Raw genomic sequence first — 23739 nt, forward strand, 5'->3', positions numbered from 1 at the left:
TATTTGGGCTGCTATATTATACATACTTTCCCATTTAATGCAAGACATTTTTGAGTAGACATGCATAGGAGTATATTGTTAGGTAGATATCTAAAAATCCAGGAAATATCTCCCACGAAAATACTTTTCTTAAAAACAAAACAAAACACAGTTTTCAGAACTGCAATAGAGGTGCCAGACAGACATCTCTAGGCAAAAAATTACAAAGAGGGAGAGCTGAATGAGAGACAATTTTACCCTGGTCCCCTGCAGATTGGACTTCTAAGGTATACAATATGAGAAAAGGTATACAACACGAGAAAGAGCCTTTTTTAATATATGTAGGGGCCGTGGCAGAAGAGGATGCTCAGGAAAACCTCGTATACCTTTTCCTTGTGCAGATATGTTGCAGAATAGGCCAGTTGCTTCTTTTAACTACCTGCTAGCTGCTGCCACCAGTTCCCAGTCAGGAGGGAGATCTTAGGCACCCGAGGACAGGGACAAAGGGACTGCTCAAGGGACTGCTCGCCTCCCACCACTAGAAAGGAAAGGGGGGGCTCTGCCCGCTGGGATCTGCTGCACCTGCCCACTTTGATTCAGGGTAGCCACCCCACTCCCCCACCCCGAGTGACAGCCTTTGACTCCTACTTAAACAATTGTAAAGTTGCTTTGATTCCCTGCAGTCTGTTCCTGATGTAGATCACCCCTTTTCCCAAGGTAGAAGTGGGGGGACCATTTTGTGGATTGTATCAGGTGTCAAAATGTTCTGGGCTGGCCCTGTGTGGATCTAATGATTTAGCAGGAACTATGGGCTGCCCAATCAGGGAAAATGGAATGGTAGACCCAGTGCTTTTTGTGACAGCGACTAGGATATTTATGGCCTTTAACGTAAATTGGGTTTGGAAGCCAGTGTAGATGAACCAGAATACATAATTTTTCTTCTGTGTGTTCTTCTTCATTCAGTCATGGGCATCCGTTTGAGCTGAAGCTTTAAGTCACTTTTCAGGGGTGTCCCCACACAAATTAAATACTAGTATACTTTTGCTTAAAACTGCTTTAGTTCTACTACTATAAAAAAAAGATTGCACTGTAAGTAAAAAATATGTGATTGTACTGTGACCCAATCAGTCACTTGTCAGCGCAATCACTTCGTGTTTTTAGTTGAACAAATGGCATTCATGTTCAAAACATTGCCTCCTATTGAACCTGATATCTGCCCATATATTATCAAAGCATTGTATGCACAGCAAATAGATCGCTGAATATTCTCAGGTTATATAGGCATGAAATTGTACTGATTTTCATTCTTTCACACAGGTTCTCAGGTATTTTGTCACACATTTGTAAATGTCCATTCTATATTTATTGAAAGGTAGAATATTGCTAGAATCTATAAAACACTGGGAATGTCCCTGTTTTTTATTTTATTTTGAAAATCATATTGTGACAGTGTTTTATCTAGTGAATGAAGACTTTGTTGTCACACATTTCTGGAGGTGTGAGAAACACAATACAGAGTGAAATAGCACAGGGCTTCTAAATCTGACAGCTATCTGAGAAAATGTTTGTAATGTTGTTGTTTTTAGTTGAATTTAATACAGCACTGATGCAGTGATTTCTCAGTGAGTTCAAAGGAATGAAAGCCAAGCTTATTCAGTTCACCCAACGATCACAATATAAAAGGACAAAAATATATACCATAGTGACAAAACAGTATCCTGCCCCCTGTTTAAAAGGTCACATGTTATTTAATTAGCCAAAGGCCTGGGAAAAGAGAAATGTATTTTCCTGGAGCACCAGGCAAGTCTCCCTGGGGAGAGCATTCCCTTCCTGGGGAGCCACAGCAGAAAAGACACATTCTCATGTTGCCTCAGATGATGAGTGAGAGGTCTGAGTGGGTTCATATGGGGAGAGGTGATCCAGGAAGTATTGTAGTCCTGAGCCACTTAAGGATTTATAAGACAAAACTAGCATTTTGAATTGGGCCCCAAAATAAATTGGCAGCCAGTGCAGTTTGGCCAGGATTGGTGTTAAATGCTGAAAATGTATTACCCTAGTGAGCAACCTGTATAACAGAAGCCCCACGTATAACACATTGCAGTAATCTAACCTAGAGGTTATCAGAGCATAGACAACAGGTTAGGCTATCCCTGTCCAGATAGGAGCACACCTGGGCTATCAGCCAAAGCTGATGGAAGACACACTATGCCAACGAGGCCATCTGAGCCTCAAACAACAGCTGTGGATCCAGAAGGGACCCCAAGCTGCATACCTGCTCCTTCAAGAGCAGGCAGTATCCCATCTGATCCTGTGAACCACCCACTAACATGCCTCAGACCTCTCTGGACTCCATCATCCACAAAATACTTCTCAAACCACAAGGTGCCACTCGATTCAATCAGCTGTTTGAATTTAGAAATTACTGTATTCTAAGGTTATGCATCCCATAATGTGGTAAATCTCACTATATTATGTTGCTTTTAACACAAGTTAGAACAAGGTGGTACAAGTTAGTCCCTGTATTTTTGAGTTTCTGTTTACTGATAATTTATGCAACCAATTCAAATGTTGATCTTCACATGGTGAAAAATGTGCCCATTTACAAGTAGTGCTCCCATCCAATCAAGTTTCTACCCTTGGCAGTCAACAGGTGATGCAGGTTTCAGGTGTGATAGCCATGTTTTATCACATGAAAAACAAGTTCCTATGAATCTGTGCCCATGGAAGTTTATGTACTACCTGGGCATCAAAGCAATGGCAACAAAGACCAAACTAGAAACCTTAACAGCAAGAAATTAGGATGCAGTTGATTGAGCACACAATCAGCCATACATATGTGTTATTATGTGTGCTTGTGTGCTAGACGACATATTTTATTGTAATGCAGGTTTCTTTTTTAAAAGTACTGGTTTAATGTAACATGAAATGCATTTAAGAGCCCCCAGTAAGGCATTCATAATTCTACTGTGTGCAACAATTGAGTTGGCTTATAATTACTGTACATCTGTAGAAAAGGATTATTTAAAAAAATATTCTCCCAATTGTTTTTAGCTTTAGACCCAGCTAAAGATCCATGCTTAAAGATGAAATGTAGTCGTCATAAGGTATGCGTTGCTCAAGACCAACACACAGCTGTTTGCATTAGCCACCGGAGACTTACGCACAGGTAAATATCTCCATATTATTGATTAGTTAACAGTAACAAGGTCTGTAACTATGTAATTTTGCTAACTGCTGCATTTTCATCACATCTCATAGCTGAGGTAAAAATATGTGACAATGTATATATTCGTGAACTTTCTATGCATAAAAGAATCCTTCATGGACTTCTGTTACATTTGAACCACCACTTTGGTTAGATTCTCCCAAGCAAACCATGATCAGAAGCTAGGAACAAACAAATCTGCTTAACTGTGGTTGGTGGGCATATTGTTTCTGAACATGGCCAGTGAATTGCTGTCAAAATGGCCATATTTATGCCAATTATATACCAAGCAGTTCCAAAGTTAACTGTTTCTGTCTCAAAAATGCACTTCTGAAAGCGGTGCTTCCCCCCCCCCTTTTTACTTGTATGCAAACATGTACCTGTGTGCATGAATGCACACATTCCTCTGTAGAAAGTCCAAAGTTTCATGTGGTGGTATGTTATGAAAAGTGTACATGCATATTTCTGAACTGGTCAGACTGTTATTGGTTAAATTTATACTATCATTTCATACGAATAGAAAGTGTTAATTGTATCATCAATAGTACAGTTGTTATTCTCTCTGGGGAGTAGCAAAAGAAAGAAAGAGGGGAAAGTACCACACTATGTGGGTGTAAACAAACACAGGAAATTCCTTATTCTCATCTCATTTCCAAGGATTTTGTGCAAACTGCAGTGGGCAGGCAGGGTAATCTGTACTGTCATATTTTTCCCAAGATTGCTGGGACAGCTTTTCTACCATCACTTGGTACTTACTGTCGTATTCTGATGAATGTTGCCTAGGAGCAAAACAGTGAAAAATCTGACCTGTAGTTGCCTCCCTCCATGCTGAGTGAGACAGATAGCTCAGACAGGTGGTAGTGGGGTATCAAACACAGTTGTCCATGTTCCTCCTGTGGGAATTCCTCCTGTTCTTAGTGTGTGTTCCAAAGTGTGTGTTACTCTGAGGGCTCCCTTATTACGAGTATGTAACAGGTGAGACACGCCCCAGTGTCAAGATACCATGCAGTTAAACCCTGGGTATATAGGGAGTACTTCACCTTAAGAAGATTAATTGTGGATGGTTGGGGAGGGGAGGAAATACAACAATTGAGTAAAAAAATAATAATGAACGCTGCTATATTCATTGTGCCACAGCAAAGCACTAAAGCATATCATTTTGTCTTTTAATCCTGCATAATTCAAATATGCATTTTAATCATTTTTCTTTTTCATTATAATTCTGGAAACTATGTTCGTGTAATGGTGTTTCCTTGCTGTTCAGCATAGTATACTTATTGAGCAGATGGATAATACGTACAACAGCAAAAGTTGTGAGATGTCAAGTCTAGTTAGTTGCATAGCTACTGGAGTTTCTAAAGATGCGCATTGCATATTGGAGAGAGGGCCAGATGCCATTTTTTTTCTACCAGATTCTCTTGAAAAACAGGCTTATACTTGAGGCCACAGAGGTGTCTATCAAGTTATGTTAATGGCTCCATTGTTGTTCATAGTAACAATTATGCATTTAAATGTATTCTTGTATTCTGTTGCTTTTCATTTGATAGATTTCCCTCCAGTAATGCAGCTGTTCTATCAAAAATAAAACAACAACAAAAACTCCATTCAATTTAAGGGAGCACATTTTCTTGCCAAATTCTGAAGTTTATGCTATCATTGGTGGCTGGTATGTTACAGTTCTCAAAATAGATAGTTTTAATTGAGTGCACCTGCACTGCTTAGGAAAGCATACCTTTTTATAATTTTTACTTACTTCACAAAAATATAGCTTGTGTTGACAAATCAAAGATTTAATAGAATTAAGCACAATTGGTCATCAGGAATCTTTATTCCTAATAAACAGACACCTGGACCATTCAGCACTAAATACTCTTGCCTTAAGAGATTGAAATGGATAGGAGGCAGAACATATTTTTCCATATATGGAATGCAAAGTCATGGGAGTCTATTGTAGGCCAGCCCACTTGTAACATGTAAGGTGGAAGACATCCCTGTTAGGTTGTTGACATCTCTGTTAGATTGCAACAATGCTAGATGGGTGGGGTGGGGCGGAGTGGGAGAACTCAGCTATCATGTGCCATTAATATGAAATACTGCATATCGATCAGTGCCCGCCTCTTTTCCAGAAGGGATTTAGGGCAGATGAATTTGGGTGGCAACACACTTGTGCCTTGCTTCTGAGGTAGAGCACTTTAAGCATTTGATTGCATTGGCTGATATATTTTTCGAAAATGTATAGCTTGAGTGTTGAAATACTTTGTTTCTTAGGATGGAGTTACAGTTGTAATGAGCTATTTGTGATGGAATTTTAAGGTGAATTACAGACACACAAATACATGTTTTTGAATATGATTATACCAGAGGTTTTCAACGTTTTTGAGTCCATGGCTCCTTTGACGAACTACATTATTTCTGTGGCTCCCCTGTGAGGAAACACATTTGAAAGCCTCAGAAGCCAATTTATGTCACCTCTTGACTGCAGCCGGCAGCCCTTCACCCCTTTTAGAACACGCTCCCATGTGGAGTGATCCCTCAGCCTTCTCTCCCCTCTCCTTGTGAGTCCTCCATGTAGCTGCCCCTGGTCTCTGAGCCTTCCCCCCACCCCATCCCAAAGAGAGGTGCCTCCTCAAGCTATCTCACAGGGGCCTGGGAAGAGGATTCCCCCAGCCTTAGTGGCTCGATAGAGACTGGCTGAAGGTGAATGTGAGGCCACCATCTTACTCACCTTGGCAGGCAGCAGGTGGCAGCAGCAGGCGCCGCTGGGCGTGCATGGTGAAAAGACTCCCCTTTGGCGCCAGACACCCAGCTCCCAGGCAGGCATTGCACATAGCAAGCACAAGAAAGGCCAGTGTAGTGCCTGCCTGCCTGCCTGCCTGCCCGGCCTCCCAATTGTTGATCCATTCCCAACAGCAAGGACTGACTGGCTGGCTGGCTGGCTGGCTGGCTGGGCTCCCTCATCCACCTGCTTGCCGCCTCAGCTCCTGGCAAGCAGCACCCCCTGGCCAGCCTAGACATGTAAAATTTCTGGAAATGTTGAAGCTTGGAAAAAAACCTGGTTTCTTTCTGGTTTTTTTCCGGGGGGAAATGGAAATTTTCAGAAAAAAATTGAAAAAAAATGCTACATTAGCACTTATTTTTTCTTTTCCAGATTGAAAGTCATTCTGTTACTTTAGAAACATAAAATATAACTATGGACAATTTTAATGGACATAAAATTATCAAAACTAGCATATTAAAAATATAGTGTATCCAAACAATTATTACAAACAGAATTTACTTTTAAAATAATATTTATTTGTATTTGTAACAAATAGAGCAACAATCTCCTGAACTGTTTACTAGTTTATGTGTGTGTGGAGGGGGACTCCACAAAACAATTTTTAAAAATCCAGAAGTAACAATTATTCATATTTCCTCTCCACAGTATTTAAAAAATATCTCATAAAAAGAACTGAAGAAAGAAGTGGGACTAAATTTCAATGAATGGGCATGAAATTTAATCAGAATCATTTTCTGAGCTGTAATGATCAGTATTAGTTTCAGTCTCTGCTTCTGCATCTACTCTGTTGTGTCTGTCATTATCACAGTTATTATGGACTTCTAAAAACTGAAGGTTTGCTTGGATTGAAACAATTTTTTCATTTTTTTGGAAAAAACCCACAAAAAAGGCTTCAGGAAAAAAACTGAAAAAAACTTCCCCCCCCGAATTTTTCTGTTTTTTTCCGGGCCTTCACATTTCTAGGCCGGCCCCAGAGGCACCATTCACCAGGAGTGCTTGTAGCTGAGCAAGACTTTGTGAGGCAGAGGTGCAAGAGGGCATCAGAAGAGGGAGGGAGTTCAGTGTTGCCCGCAGCACCCTTGACCATCATTCAAGTCACCCCAGGGTGCCACGGCACACTGGTTGAAAACCACTGGCTTATACTCATCAGGCTTTCAGTTATTTTTTAGTTTGATTAGAGATTTTGACAATCTGTGTGCTTTTGCACATACCCGTGAAATATTATGATACCATGTATTTAGCACTGCAAGGCTGAGCAGTGAAGTTCAGCTTTGGTTAATCCTTTCATGATATTTAACAGGTAGATTTTAGAGAATCCTATCACAGGTTAGGTTTCTTCCCATTGACAAGTGCTACTTCAAAGAACAGGCCATTATGTTTTATTTGCAGTCCTCATGTGAATAGCACCATTATCTGTATCCACCTATAATCTCATATCAACACAAACTGAATTGCTTCTTGTTGTAAAGATATATTTTTTTTGCTTCAAATATCAGTAATTTTTCTCAGCTTACCTATTATTTACAAATGCATTTGAGATCAAACCCACCAACAGATGTAGCAAATTCTAAAAACAGGGCATGTCACATATATCTTATCAAACTGACCTGGCTACCCTTTTGACATTAATAGCAGCCTTCTGATTCAATGTACATGTGGCATTGTAATGAGTCAGAATCATGAAGGGGGAGTGCGAGGGAGCCCCGGCTGAATATCTTTTATCTTTTAGAAATGATTGCTGCACTACATAAATCCCAGAAAGTTGAGAACTTTTAAATCTTATTTTCATTTATTGCACTTCTTATATTCTTTCCCCAAGGGGAAGAGGGAGAAATTTTAAATGAATGGCGACAAGGATGGTATCGGGACACACCTTAATTTTGGAACTGAAAGAATGAATAATACTACAGAAGGCAGCAAGAATTGCTTTAAAATCGGCTATTGGATCTGCTTCATTTGCTTATCCTGTTGACCTTAGCTTTGGATATATAGCTATAGCTAAGGAGTCCTTTCCCCCCCTAAAAAATTGTTTAGGCGTATTCTCATTTTCCTACTCATATTAAAATACTGCCCCTCAATCAGGCCAAAGTTAGATTCACAAAATGTTTAGGGGTATGCGTACCCCTGCATTCCCCCCAGAAAAAAGCACTAGCTATAAGGCCTGGTAAGGGGGGGGGGATGTAGACAGAATGGAGTGAAAATCCATTAATTTTGTTTTTATGGTGCTTTCCCCAATTTCCTCCCTAAGCTACTCCTGATTTGTGTGCTGTAGTAACATGGGGGAAAACATTTCCCTTTCAGCTTTCAGGGGTGATCAACTCTGTGTCCTGAAGCATGGTATTTGGTTACCCTTGTCTGTGATGGATGATGTGACAGAAGCCTGGAAAAATTCTGAAGTGCCATAGAGCTGCAGTAGTGCCTCCATTATACACAATACACAGAACAATATCACTTATTCAAGCTTTTCTTTGGCACTGCATCTTCAAGACTGAAGTCCCTCTGTGAGTGACATTGTTTCACGTTAGTATTTTTTTTTTGAGACTTCACTTAAAGCATAGTGCTTTGGAAGATGCTTGATAAAAACAAACAAACCTTATCTCTTGAGTAATTCATGTTAAGAAATCATATCAGGAAGGCAGTAAATGTGTTGAGATAAGTACCTATGTTGAGGTAAGTAGTCTTGGAGTTGGATGAGATGTTTGATAGCTTCATATAGCTTGATTTTCTGTGGAACAGTTTATGGGTTAGAGAACAAGGAAGGATACATTTCTTAGTTTGGATAATGGGTGGGCCCCCAGTAACAAATTCATATTCTCTCTCTCTCTCTCTCTCTCTCTCTCTCTCTCACACACACACACACACACACACCTTCTTTTGCCTTTTAGCAGCATCAGCAACAAAATAAATTAGCACAGAAAAAGAAACATAAAGTAAGCATTGATTTATTGGTTCGCCCATGACAGTCTGACCCTTTGTCACCAAATGCTCAATGTACTGAAAGTGAATTCATAGGGAGCAGATGCTCCCTGTCAGGGGACTGCCCTCGCCTCAAGGCAAGGAGTTGCCAGGGCTTTATCGGTATCGCGAGCCCCCGCCTCAACTGCTGAGCAATTCATCTTCCTCCAGTGAGGAAGGCAGTGATCCTTCTGGGGGGGGGGAGAGATGGGACTGGGAAGTAGGAGTCAGGGCTCTGACAGGGAAGGAGAGCCCTCGCACCAAGCAGAGGCTGGAGGGGAGGCACCTCTTCCGTCTCTCCACTTGCGCAGGGGGGAAAGAGACAGAGGGGGTAGGTGGGGGTTCCACATCCCACGGCTTTTATGCTGGGTAAAGAACCGGAAGGGGTCATTCCCGGACTCTGCCGAAGGATGAGCTGGACGTCTTTTTTTATAGCTGCACTGTACATATTTGCACAATAAAGAAACTTAGTTTCAGAAACCTCGGCGTCAGGCTGGTTACTCATGAGCAGCCACTGAAGACCTTACACTCCCCTAATTGTTTGAGGATGAGACTGTTTTGTTAGTAATGGGAGGCAAAGTTGGGTTGGGAGAAACAAAGAGTGCACTTGCTGAGGAGTAAAACCTACTGAACTTCATGAGTCTTTGGGTGGATCTACACATAGGAAAAAAACTATAAACAAGTCATAAATTAAATTGTTATAATAAAAGAAAAAATGCTGTGTAAAATCGCACATAAAAGATTTGAGCTCTACAGGGGCATCTGGTGATGCATGATTATAACACATTCAAAACACTGTTTTTTGACCAATGTAACTGAATCCTTAGCGCTGAGTAAATATTGCATAGGATTTCACTGTGAGCTATTTATAGGGTATCTAAAGGTTTTCAGAAATTCATTGAATACTGAACACAGAGTGCAGTCCAGAAGGATTTGCGTTATATGCATTCATACCAAAAATATTATGTAATGGAATAATGTGTTTGTGCTGTACCAAAGGACTATTTGGTGTGGATCAGAACACATAGGTAGCTTGCTTAAAATTGTTGCGATGTGAACTCTGATAAAACATGATTATACACAGAGATCATTAAGTTTAAAGAACATTGAAGAGTTTTGAATTGATTTGAGTCCCAGACCAGACTCACATACCGTACTAAACAAATCAGAAACACAATAAAAATAAATTTAAATTAACCATCAATATAACAATAAACAATACAGTTATGGCAGCAGTTAAAATATGGTACAAGTCTTAATCTCTACAATATTATCTATAATTTGCTTCTAAGGCCTTAGTCTTTATAATAGCACTGCTTGTTCCCTAAGTTTTATGGCAACCACGCAAAATTTGGCCACCTTTAAGGTGATCTCTGGATCCTTGTCCTCTATCAAAGATTTTAAACATTGAGGTTCGGCCCACTTGGATTTTTCTGTATAACAGGGGTAATAAAAACCGAGCTTAAATCCCTGTAAAAACAGCATCGTAGCAGGATGTGAGAGACAGTTTCTACTTCTATCACGCCGCAGGGGCAAACTCGTTCCACGTATGGTTTAGCCATGTATCTGGCCTGCAACAAGGCGGACGGCAGTACGTTTAATCTAGCGAAGGTAATCGACCATCTATATTTAGGTATTTGTAATTTTGACAAATATGTCACTGGGGTAAACCCTCTCCCTTTATCTTTGATTACTGGATGCTTATTCATCTCGCTCACATGACGCTGAAGTTATACATGTCAGATTCGTTGGCGAATTGTTACTCTGGCTTTCTCATAGCCGACAGCTATCAGTGCCTGTGGCGAGAACCCCAAACCTTTTAACTTTTCATACAGTGTAGATTTCCATTTGGATTGATAGGAATCCAATAGGGTTAAGGGTGCCAACCCAACAGGGGGAAAATGAGTTTTAACCAAGAATGGATCTTCAATATCCGTATCTGAGCGCTAGCAGGGATTTGACCAAGCTCTAAGCGGACAGCTATATTAGACATGCAAACAGGGGAACCTTAGTAGGGAACAATAAAACTTGGTCTGGAATATTTCTAAGGGATCAAAGTTTTGAAAGCTGCAGATCTGAGACCCATATGTCATTGAAGAGTTTTAAAAATATAAGATCAGCTTTACAAGGAAGGCAATTTCTGAGTTAAGCTGCTTGAAGAAGTAGATTCGCAAGCAATAGCTTTAATTTTCTGGATATTGAATTGAACTTGATTTTGTGCTATGGCTAGTATTTAAAATAATTATTCTGATGGCCTGTGTGTAGGAATTTACATTGTAAAATGAAAGCGAATAGGTTGGCAACAAATGCCCACAGTTTGTGTAGTCACCTTTCTGCTTATTTTTTCAGTACTTAAGCAGGTTAGCCAAAGTAAGAATGTCTGATATGCTACTGTGTCATTTCTTGATCCTCTTAAGCTGCCATGTGCAAATCAGAACATAATAGCAGAACTGTTCTTGTGGGTAGACTGTTTTTGAATACTTTGTTGTTCCTGTTTGAAACCAGGCCAGTGTATGAGAAAACGAAGAAATAATGCAACTACTAATGAAATAATAAGTCTCAGGGTTATGTGACCCTCCCTGCTTTTTTATTTTTTTATTTTTTTAGGGATCCTAATTCTGTCTGCCATTCTGCAACCAATCTTTGAACTTAGTTGCTTAAGCATGTGGGATGGAATGTGGGTTAAATCCTCACACAATTAGTTTGTGTGTGAACATTTCCCCTAGAATGTGTGATGTAGTTGTACAGATTATAGCTAGGTTTTTAAAAAAATCTCAGTCTTAACATGCAGCACCATCTCTTTCTCAAGGTAATCAAATTAGGATATGCTGAAAAATGGGTCATGTTATGATTCCATGCTTTAAACTAAATAAAGAAACAAGGATGGGGTTCCCTGTCCTTGACCATTTCCAGTTATATGATAACAGTATTGCTTTTTGAATTGTACTCCTCTCTTCTTTCCTTTCTTTTAAACGCATGTCTTAGACAGATTGCACAGAAGTTGGAAATGAGGCTATTTAGAATGTCATCATTTTGCATTATAACCCTGCTCTCTGAAGAAGCCCAGCTGGTGCAGTTGAGCCCCTTCTTGGAATTTTTCAGTCTGATTCATTATTGTGATGTGTACTTGTGTACAGAAACATTTAATCATTCTTACGCTCCAAGCTCTATTGAATCTAGTGAAAGCTTTCTGTTTCTCTGCATAATTTGCCTTGCCAGTCTGCCAGCTTGGAAAAGTTTCAAGCTTGTTGCATTATCTATGTTTGTTTGCACAGGAAGTGATGCTGCACGTAGGCTTGAATTTACAGTAATTCTTTTGTAATGGGCTAATGAGCAGGACTACTTTATTCACAATGGTAACATTATATAGCTTTGATTAGTCCAATTACGGTGGAACTGTGCAATTGTGATGATTCTTACACTACCCTGCAAAGTAACCCCCTTCAAAAAGCAAAACAAAAAACCAACCCACGGGATTTGCTCTACTGTGCTTTAATTTTCCTTGACAAGAAAGCAGTTGGAAGAAGTAAAAGGCAAAAGGATCTGTGAATGTACTGGATACTTTATATGGTGCAGCAGCTTATTTAAAACAACAGCAACAACAACAACAATATTACAATTAATGTATGGGATTGCTAGTTCTAGCTATTCTTTGGGGAACAAAATACAGTTCTTCGATAAGTATAACTGGTTGTGTAGCCACAATGGGGGACAGGGAGGGTAACTAGCTCTATTCTTTTATAGGCTTGCATGTGGATGATGGAAGTTAAGCATCAAAAGGAAAATAGGACCCCATGGGGGAAATTGTTTTGTGTTTTTTTTTCATTAATGATTTTCACTGATACTAATGGAAAATGGGCAGGATTGCATGAGAGAACTGAGATTACCAACTTTTAGGTGGTGGGAGCTGGCAGGAACTGTTTGTAAGCTCTGTAAGGCTAAGTGGTACCTCTGGTTAAGTACTTAATTCGTTCCGGAGGTCCGTTCTTAACCTGAAACCATTCTTAACCTGAAGCACCACTTTAGCTAATGGGACCTCCCACTGCCGCTGCACCGCCAGAGCATGATTTCTGTTCTTATCCTGAAGCAAAGTTCTTAACCTAAAGCATTATTTATGGGTTAGTGGAGTTCTTAACCTGAAGCGTATGTAACCTGAAGCATATGTAACCCGAGGTACCACTGTACTGGTATTACATGGAAGTACTTTCAACAGAGGACCACCATTGACTGAAGCAAATTTTGGCTGGCTGCTGTGGCTATCTCAACTTCTATGACTTCTCAGCTTGACCACCTACTTCAAGGGGCCAAGATAGGCTCACTGAGTGCACTTTTAAAAAGTTGGGATTCAAATATGTGTTCATGCAGTGGTGGTAAACAATGGTATTTCAACATTTTAATTTAATTTTTTGAGACAAAGCTTCTACCCCACATTTTTTTCTACTATGAGACATAGAGCGGGGAACACCATGAAATAAGCAAAAGAATATTAACAGGGTTGCGTTGAGTTGGATCTGCTATTTTATACATATTAGTTGTGCACTCCACAAGGGAAGCTTCAAAAAGGGGGTGAGGGGCTTCCAGCTCTGCAGGCAAGGGGTAACATAAAGCTTGGCTTTAATCTTCTTTTCACGCTTGTTTGTAATGTGTTGTTCTTTTTTGTAAGTCGCTTTGAGTTCACTTCACTGAACAAAAATAATACATACATAATAGTAAACATAATGAAAAACAATAATTTAAAAAAATGTTGCCAGAGCAGAGAACAGTAGTCAAGGAAATCTAGATTATTAGCAGCAAAATTGACCAAATATACTGTACCATTGGTTCAGCCTCCTCTAAAGTTCTCTTTGAAGAGCCCAAGTCTGCATGTATTGCTGAAAGGTGTATTGCAGTGGTTTTCAACCAGTTTGCCATGGCACCCTAGGGTGCACTGAATGATGGTTGGGGTGCTGTGGACAACATTGGCATCTGTTCTTCTTTTCTTCCCCCCTTCCTCTGATGCCCTCTTGCATCTCTGCCTCCCAAAAGCTTGCACAGCTGTTTGTTGCAGCAGCCCCGGCTACAAGCTCCCCAGATGAATGGTGACTCTGGGGCTGGCCAGGGGGTACTTCCCAGGCCCCTGTGAGGCAGTGTGAGAAGACACCTCTCTTTGGCACAAGGGGTAGCTCAGAGAACTACCATCTCTGCAGGCAAGGTGTGACATAACTGGGCTCCTGTTTGGTTTGTCAGGCATGCAGTGAATGGTGTCATCACAGGTTTGGTATGTGAGTCCTGTGTTTGTTTGTGTGCATGTGTGTGTGGCTCTGTCTGCTTGGTCTGCACTCACTGTTGGCACTTTGTGGTCCTTAAGTCATCCCTGCCATTTATTGTCTTAGAACTTGTTTATGTTAGAGATTTCAGTGACCTACTGCAGAAAGGAAATGCAGCTGTTATCTTTAAGCAATTAGTAGTTGGCAGAAAGCCCAGATTGCTCTCTCTCTGACCATTAGCAAGCACCTGTGATTGGTCAGTGGAGTACTTAAAGAACTCAGCTTTCTCTGAGAGGGTGTGGTAGGTGCTGGTGTGTGGCGTTAGGTTGATGAGAGAGAGAGAGACAGAGAGAGGAAAAGATTTTATGTTTTGTTTCTTTTATTTTGTAAAGTCTGCAAATAGTAACTTATGGATGCTAGTTGCTTCAATCAATAAATACTGCATATAGTTATCCAGTGAGTTGCTGAGTTCCTGCGTTGAGCTGTCTAGTCAATTTCACAACAGCCAGAAGCTTCCAGAAAGGCTGCGTCTAACTCTGCTGTGTCCAGGAATACGTTATACTCCTGACACTAAATCCCAAAGGTTATGATTGTCTTAAGAGTTTAAATATAAATTCTCCATCCTTTGCTGGAACCGTTGATCTACCCGGGATTTTCTCAAAGGTGCTTTTGTCCCCCACCCCCGCCCCCCAGCCAAGTCCCAACTTAACACTTCCATTGCTGTTGGAAATAAGTGACCATTGCTGTGTTGGGAGGTGAATTCTCTCCCGGTGTTACTTCATCAGAAGGCTAAATCCTGGAGAGGTGATATGATAGCAATCTTCAAATATCTAAATGGCTGTCACATGGAAGATGGAACAAGCTTGTTTTGTTCTGCCCCACAGGATACGACCCAAACCAATGGATTCAAATTACAAAAAAAAGGAGATTCCAACTAAAAATTAAAAGCTCTTTCTGATTGTAAGAGTTGTTTGATGGTGGAACAAACTACCTTAGAAAGTGATGGACTTCATTGGAGATTTTTAAACAGAGGTTGGGTAGCCATCTCTGAGGGATTATTTAGCAGTAATTCCTGCAATGCTGTAGGTTGGACTTGACAACCCCGGCCCTTTGGTTCCCAACTCTACAATTCTATGGTCCTATGATATGATTATGACCAAGCTAGTAATCAATCAATGGCTGAGATATATGGGAGATGTTGGGATAATGTATGATTCTTGATGTTAAGATAGGCGATCTACATCTCAGTAAAAAAAAATAAGTGACACCCTTATAGAACTGTTTGTGAATGAGTAATCAAAACTGGTACAATGAAGTAGCTATTTGCTTGTCTTGCTCTTTCATCCAAATTTCTTTGGCTGCACTTGGATATTAAGTTTTCCTGATTATAATGCTAGCACATTCATTTTCTACTGCACTACCTGTTGCATTACACAACTGTTCCCATGATGTATATTGATGGCAAAGAACTGTATGCCAGAATACCGCCCCAATTTTTGTCACGTGATATTACAATGCAAAACTTATTTCCCAGGATAATGGAATTGCAAATGGATTTTTCTGAAATTGTGTCCTCCCTAAAAGAGGGCACATGTTGCAGCGAGACCTGGAGACTGACCTCCTGGTTGTGGGTGGGTCTATTGGATAGCCACAACACCCAATTGGTAGGTCCCTCATTACTGGGTTTAATCTGGCCAATGGGGTGCAATCTAAATGGATCGAGGGACCTATATATACCTATGCATGTGACCCGGAGCTTCCTTTTTCGGTTCATGCATCGGAACACCCGCCCACCTCTCCCTATTATTAGGGCATTTTGCGTTTGACCTTGCTATGCCGTTGTGTGTCGTCTGTCGTTGAGACAGGGGCACGACAGGAATTTTCCCCACTTGGCTGATTGGCTGTTGCCATTTGGGTTTCGCCTGCTGCATAGCAAATCGTCACAACTTGTAAGGTCGTGGATAGGCACTGGTTCATGTGATAGGGATGGGAGAACGGTCTCGCCATCCCTATGTGAAGGGTATTCCGTTAAAGGAATCCAGGGACTCAACTTGGTTTGGTCAACCCCCGAGAGGGGGTTGTGCCCGTGCCTGAGTCCAGGGGAGCATCTGGGGACTGAACAGAGTCTGTTCCTGGGCTTTTCACCTACCTCAGGTGTTCACCCTTGGCTGACCTATGATGGAGCTCTGGGTCAGCGCTACCTGCAAGGGTGCAGGGAGCTAGTCGAACCAGAGCCTATGCAACCACTCACTTTTCTGTAATCAATAAAGTTGTGGCCTAAATTCTGCCAAAAACCAAAACCAAAATTTGAGTCAAATGTGTGTTTATTTAGGGGGGGGGTCTCTGGGTCTGAACACGCAAAGCAAATAACACAGAAACGAGTGCTAAACGTCAGCTACAATTGAGTTAGTTTTCCAGAAGTGGCTTCTACGTCATGTTAAAGATCACATGAAATGTGGAAATTGTCAGCAAGTAACAAAACATCAGGAAATTGGCATAGAGTGCTGCCTGAATTGGCATGAAATAAGAAAAGCTGTCCTTTATGTGACTGCTACTTGATCATTTACCAGTGATCATGATCTTCTAACCATATGCAGCCCCCCCCCCCAATAATATCTATTTCTTGCGTTTGTGTGAAGCTTAGATTCTCCATCTCAGTGGTTTTTGGAGTTGTTGATATATCAACAGGGTAGGCTAACTAGAGAAGGAAATAGACAACATGGTTGAAGAAGGCCTCATACTTATTGAAAGCTCTTTGGTGCCCTCTATAGCTTGGAATCCTAAAAATTCTCTGTTGTACAGTGGTAGCTCGGGTTAAGAACTTAATTCATTCTGGAGGTCTGTTCTTAACCTGAAACTGTTCTTAACCCAAGGTACCACTTTAGCTAATGGGGCATCCCGCTGCCGCCGCATGATTTCTGTTCTTATCCTGAAGCCAAGTTCTTAACCCGAGGTACTATTTCTGGGTTAGCGAAGTCTGTAACCTGAAGCATATGTAACCCGAGGTACCACTGTAATGAGGTTCAGGTAAGATTGCCAGCTGGCCAGAAAAACAGAATGCCAGCTGTCCTGCTATTTCCCCTTTAGCTATCGTTTGATATGCCCCCCTCCACCCACCCACAATCCATAAATAAATTAATTATAACCAACCAACCAACCAGATGAAGCTTTGGAAATAAATATGATTACCTACTATTCATTGTATAACAAACTGCCATTAAAGGGAGAGATACAAAGGCTAATTCAGGAGTTGGCAAGACATGGTTTAGTGTGATAAAACAAAGGCTTGTAAGACTTACTTGTCAATCTAAGAGTTACATTCAAGTATTCTTCATGAATTAAGGAAACTGTAATTGCCTTGCAACTTGGTCAATCCCCCCCCTCCGTTAAATGTGTTCAAAAGTCCCCTCCCCATTGGACTCTTATTTGTTTGAAAACCTATTCATCTCAAAAAGCACACTGAATAAATAATAATCTAGTGTCTCTTCTTCATCTCAGTCTTCTGTGGCTTTTACCAGGGAAAATAAAATTGTAGCTTTCAATAATTAACCTTTAAAATGTCCTTTTCAGTTTCCTAGTCCTTAAATTGTCTTCTGTGTTATAGAGGTTTTAACACACTAGATGATATTTTTCAATTACATTTTCAACACCACGTGTCATATCTCCCTCGTGCACTCTTGACTTTGTGTCTTCTTGACTTTGACTTCTTTCATGATCCCCCATCTGCTAAGAACAACTTTCTATTTTATGTTTGATTTATATTGTACAGTTTTATATGTTACGGCTCTAGAAAAAGACTTTCTTTCTATCAATGGCTCCATAGAGTCCACTATCTTGAAGTATTATAGAGTGGAATGCCGTTTCCTAATGGTTTAGTCCCATTAATACCAAGTACTATTGGTTTTGTGAGGATGTTATAAATTGCCCACCACTTGCAGTTTTAAACTTCTTTATCTCCCAAGGTTGAATGTTCAACTTTCTTCAGGAGCTCTGTGGCACCCTATCAAGCTGTCTGTGACACCTCTTTTAACCACCACCAATGTTTCTCAATTATGTTTATGTGTATGTAAAAATCATATGAATTAGAGGATTCCATACCCATTCACTCCCACCTGCCTGAAATTCTGAAGACAAATGGCATAATGAAAATATACGTAGATTTATGAAGCTCCAAATAAAACTAGACCACACATTTCTAAACATTGTTCGGTGAATCCTCCTAAGTTGCAAAAAGCACTGAGACTTTCCAGGATATCTTTGTATAAATTGTACAGAAGCTCCCTGCTCTTTCTGGTAGTGATCTGTCCAGTCTTAAATAGACAGAATGCAGTGATGGGAAAGTACAGTGGTACCTCATGTTATGTACCGTCCCCCTTACGAATGCTTCGGGTTACGCGCTCCCCTAACCTGGAAGTAGATGCCCCTTGTTGCAATCCTTGCCCCGGGATGTGAGCGGAAGTTGCATTTCGGTGTTGCGGCAGCAGCGGAAGGCGCCTCATGTTTCCGGTTATGAACAGACCTCCAGAACGAATTAAGTTCGTAACCGGAGGTACCACTGTGGTGCATTAGGACACTGAAACATTTATTCTCTCCATATGTGGGACATATCGCTGATACTCGGAGTGCAATTAAATGTCTTACAATTGTCCAGGGAGGCAGTGGGAGAAATTGTACCATCTAATGAGTTTAAATGAGGCCAGTGAAATGTTATTCAGACAGTTTGTATGCTCACATAATTGTCAACTTAAAAAAAGGTCTTTTCACAGGTTTTAAAAAAACTTTTTATTGCTCATGATGCTACATGCTTTGTTTTCTTTCAGTATGAAGGAAGCTGGCTTAGGCCATAAACAATGGAGAGTTGGTTCCTTGTCATCAAAATGCAAGCAGTGTCCAGTGGTTTATACTAATCCTGTTTGTGGATCAGACGGCCATACTTATTCCTCTCAGGTATGAATAATGGCTGGGGTTTCTCCACCATCATTATATGTTATATAACTTTCTACTGTCAAATATTACGTTCTGTATATACAAGCTCTACTAAATTCTATAAAACACACACAATCCATCCCCATTTCAAAAAATAAATGCCAAGAAATCACAGTATCATTTAATTCAATTAAACAAGTAAAATTGTCATTCAAAACAATGGGTTTTCAATCAAAGAAACCTGTATTAACAATTGGTATGGCAATTTTAAAAATAATATTATACTGATGATGCAGTACAACAGTGTCACTGGGAAAGATAAAAAATACAAATGGTACAAAATGGTTGGAAATGGTACAAGAAACAAGGTGCATATTTGGAAATATGGCGGTCATGTCATTTTGTACCACAATTTTGTGGCATGATTACATATCAGACTATATATACTAGGACAGCTTTAGTTCTTTCAATAACAAAAAAATGCAAACTGCAAAACTTTTGGATTAAATTAAGATAATCAAAAAATATGCCTAGATGAAAGAAGAAAGGTCAAGATTAAACCTAATAAGATTAAACAGTTTCTAGCTAGATTAGCAACCATTTCCAATTAGTGGCCCAAACAAGTTTTGAAGGGTTTATTAAATCTGCAACCTTTAACTGCCATCACCCAATAATATACAGTAGATGGCTTGCATGGATACAGGAATCAACGCTACATGCAAGCAAGGCAAAGGGCAGGGCAGGGCAGGACAACTTGGTCATATTGCTTCTAATTATGTTTAGTAATATAACTGAAAGGAACATGTGGAAATTATGGTTATTCTGGGAACTGCATGGAGGACCACAAATCTTATCTGGGGGCTTCTAGTTCATCACCTTACAAAGACAGCTTGAAAGCAGAAGCAAGGCAGATAACAGTAAATTCTCAACCTAACCCCCTCATCATTTCCTGCAGTAATTAATTTGCACATTAAAGTTCACCCCCAAGCTTCCTGTTTGTATGCCTATCCTGGTAAAGATGTATGCCTTCAAAAACCCATTAAACTGCATAGTGTTGGTTTAACCCTTCAAGGTTATTTTGAAGGGTTGTCAATTTTGAAATTGACATTAAGGACAAATATTTTTGTTCACTCCAGGCAAAGCTTATTTTTATTATATTGTAAAGCTTCAGTAACAGTTTGGCATTGTATGATACACTGTAGTTACTCTCCTTCACTTGCTACAGTATGTGTTTATCAATGAATTCTGCAAATTGTGCAATAATTTGAATACATGTCAGTAAACTGTATCGGTCTTATAAAAATAATTTCTGCAGCACTATAGAAGTTGCTATGGGATTTCCATGTCATGCTTTCAGACTCACTAAATCCATGGTATTTGGTCAGAATATTATAGGATTTATAACAAATGAATTGTATGAATGATAGTTCCAAAAATCTGAGCAAATAATATAGATTGTTACCTATATGCTGAAGTTAGGATTCTTGTGATCTTGTCTATTAACAAATAAATATTTGTCAACAAACACACCCTCCATTGCAGATCATGCTCAAATCTTTAAATCATTTAGTATTTGTTCCTAATCCCTCTTTCATTCTGCATTCACACTACACAGTATTCTTAGCATCCAACGATAATGTTTTTGTCTGGAAATTTTTAGGGTAGACTTTCCCTAATTCAATCAATATCTGATTCAGCATGTTTACATGAGCACCTGCAGGAATGTTTCAGGGTGTGGGAAATGTAAAACAATGAAAGTGCGGACCAAGGTTATTTCTCATCAGAAATGAGAAGAGCCAGTGTGATGTAGTGGTTAAGAGCGGTAGACTCAAAATCTAGGGAACCGGGTTTGTGTCTCTGCTCCTCCACATGCAGCTGCTGGGTGACCTTGGGCTAGTCACACTTCTTTGAAGTCTCTCAGCCCCACTCACCTCACAGAGTGTTTGTTGTGGGGGAGGAAAGGAAAGGAGAATGTTAGCCACTTTGAGACTCCTTTGGGTAGTGATAAAGTGTGGTATCAAATCCAAACTCTTCTTCTATATTTGAGAGCCAACAAACGCTAGAAAATGACTCTTTGTAAAAAAAATGAAAGATGAGAACCTGGGGAATATGGTTCATTGGGAGGGGAGGTAGTAGCCCCCTTGCATATTAGTTTGATTTACTTTAGTTTTGCTTACTGCATGTATGCTGTTTGAATTTTATACAGTTTATAAACAAATATCTGAACATTTCTTCAGTAGTCCAAATTAGTTTAATGGAAAAACCTGATTAGATTAAAAAAGAAAAGAAAAGTACACTTGAGTGCAATCTCTTAAATTATCAAGGAACTACATAAACTGGTAAGTCTGTGATGATCTCTCAGAGAATTGTGTCCTAGCAATCATGAATGTTTAGGTTCTTTATGCTCCACAATGATGGACTATAAGACATTGGGGAAATGATCTCTGATGGTGCTATGGTGCACCCAGCTCTGCCACTTTGTATTCACCCGCAATTGCTTCAACTTTGGGGAGAGCATGCTACTTCAGTGCACTGAATCCACGATAGGTCAACAATTTTTAATCATTATTCTTTAATATATTTATATACCACCCTTTACCCAAAGATCATCAGGGCGCTTCTTCACAAGATAAAAATACAGAACATAGAACTATGTATGTTTTTTCAGCATGTATTCAGAAAAGCACCTTTGCCTGAGATACATGAATCATATATTTATCATCAGGACTCAAGGACAAGAGGAACTTGAGAAGTTCCACCCGGACTTGAACAGCCTTCACCCCTCCATCACCAGTCCACAAAGCAGGTGAAATATCTTGATTATTGTGCAACTACATCATGGGGTAAAAGCACTACCTACTAACTGCTTCAAAAATCTACATGTTTCAAGAGTCTACCCAGAACTCACAAAAAATCCATTCTCTTCAGCCAAGTCCTACAAAACAGTTCCATCTTTCTTGACTTGCCAAAGACATACACCACAAGGGTTTAATTCAGGCATTTCTTAAACTACAATACCCACTCATTGAAATGAAAAAGCAGATCAACAAGGCCAGACTGGTGCCCATGAACAATCAATTTCAGGGCAGAAACAAGACCGAAGGTGACAGAACACCCCTTGTTCCCAGCTAAAGCCATTCCATCATATTGTCAGTGATCTACATCCCTCTTGGAAGCCTAACTCACAAACAGCCGCCTAACTAAAAACAACTGCTTACCTGTGACAACAGGCTACATAACAGTGACACAAAGACCACAGGAAACCCATATGCCAGCTCTGGATCTATATTGCTGTTATAAATGTTAAATAGAGAAAATATAATTTAATGCAAAGGAAACTGCTATTTTTTAATTGGTAGCTGCTTGTCTGGTAAGTGGCGCAAAGGTGGAAGTTGAGAAAACGTATCAACAGAACTATGATAATAGTAAATTTGAGATGTTGTGCGACAAAAAATACTGCAGATGTGGAAAGCTAGAGATATATATTTTGAGAATATACATTATACCTTTATGAACTTTGTTAATGGGGAGACCAGAGCTGGATGTCTATGGAGATTCCTGGATATCTGTGCAGAAATATATTTCAGAGATTAGACTTGATTAGTTATATTAGTTTTGTTTTTGTTTTTTTCTGTAATTTATTTGTATTTAAACTGTCAGAAACATTTTTTCAAAGAAGAAAACTGTCTCCATATCTACTCAAACGACACCGTTACTGGATCTAATAATGTCATCAAGGGTTCATTTACCTGCTCATTGTCTGTTATGATGTATGCTGTCTGCTCCAAATACAGTGGTACCTCGCAAGATGAATGCCTCGCACAACGAAAAACTCGCTAGACGTAAGGGTTTTGTGATTTTTTTAGGTGACTCGCAAGACAAATTTTTCTATGGCCGTGCTTCGCAAGACAAAAATTCCAATGCATTCCTATGGGAATTAAATTTCAATGCATTCCTATGGGAAACGGTGCTTCGCAAGACGACATTTTCGCAATACGAAACGACTCGCGGAACGAATTAATTTCGTCTTGCGAGGCACCACTGTAATGGCATTCTCTATTCTACATAACTGAGTCACTACACAAAGGAATAAATTGTCACACATCTAATGTCAGAGAGGACAGTATTCAGAAATTAGCAGAACATTTAATCCCACCCCAGCACTCTTTGTCACTAATCATAAGGCGCTCTTACAGTACAATGAAGAGGAGCATTCAAAGGGAAATTCCCACACAAAACTGTTGAACAGCCTTTTAACATACGTGGCCTGTACAGGTGTTAATTAGCTAATCTATATCAGGATGTTTCACATTTATGTTTACCATGATTAGTTCTCAGTTTCCATCTGATCCTCATTGCTAACACACACACACACACACAGAGAGAGAGAGAGAGAGAGAGAGAGAGAGAGAGAGTGAGTTATAGCTTCCAATTTAGAATATTCCACACGTCTGATAAAGTGAAGAATTAAAGAGCACAAAAGCTTATGCCACAATACATTTCTTGATTATTAAGGTGCCACAAAACTTTGTTCTTAGTGTGCTGTGAACAATAAAATTGTGTGCTAGGGAATATTAGAAAAGGGACTGAAATTAATTTTGTCAGGATTGCAATGTTCTTGCCCAAATCTATGGTGCTAAGGGAGGACC

General features: G+C 39.9%; 1 protein-coding gene across 2 annotated transcripts in view; it reads left to right on the plus strand.

The window, feature by feature from the left end:
• Positions 1-23739, plus strand: part of SPOCK3 (SPARC (osteonectin), cwcv and kazal like domains proteoglycan 3) — a 109920-nt gene that overhangs the window by 52454 nt on the left and 33727 nt on the right. For both annotated transcript variants that reach the window (XM_033159709.1, XM_033159710.1), the window contains 2 exons: positions 3031-3145; positions 18985-19111. In XM_033159709.1, the coding sequence (XP_033015600.1) occupies positions 3031-3145; positions 18985-19111 (242 nt within the window). The remainder of the gene's footprint in view (positions 1-3030; positions 3146-18984; positions 19112-23739) is intronic.

Source organism: Lacerta agilis, chromosome 9 (genome assembly GCF_009819535.1).
Source record: "Lacerta agilis isolate rLacAgi1 chromosome 9, rLacAgi1.pri, whole genome shotgun sequence".
NCBI lineage: Eukaryota > Metazoa > Chordata > Lepidosauria > Squamata > Lacertidae > Lacerta > Lacerta agilis.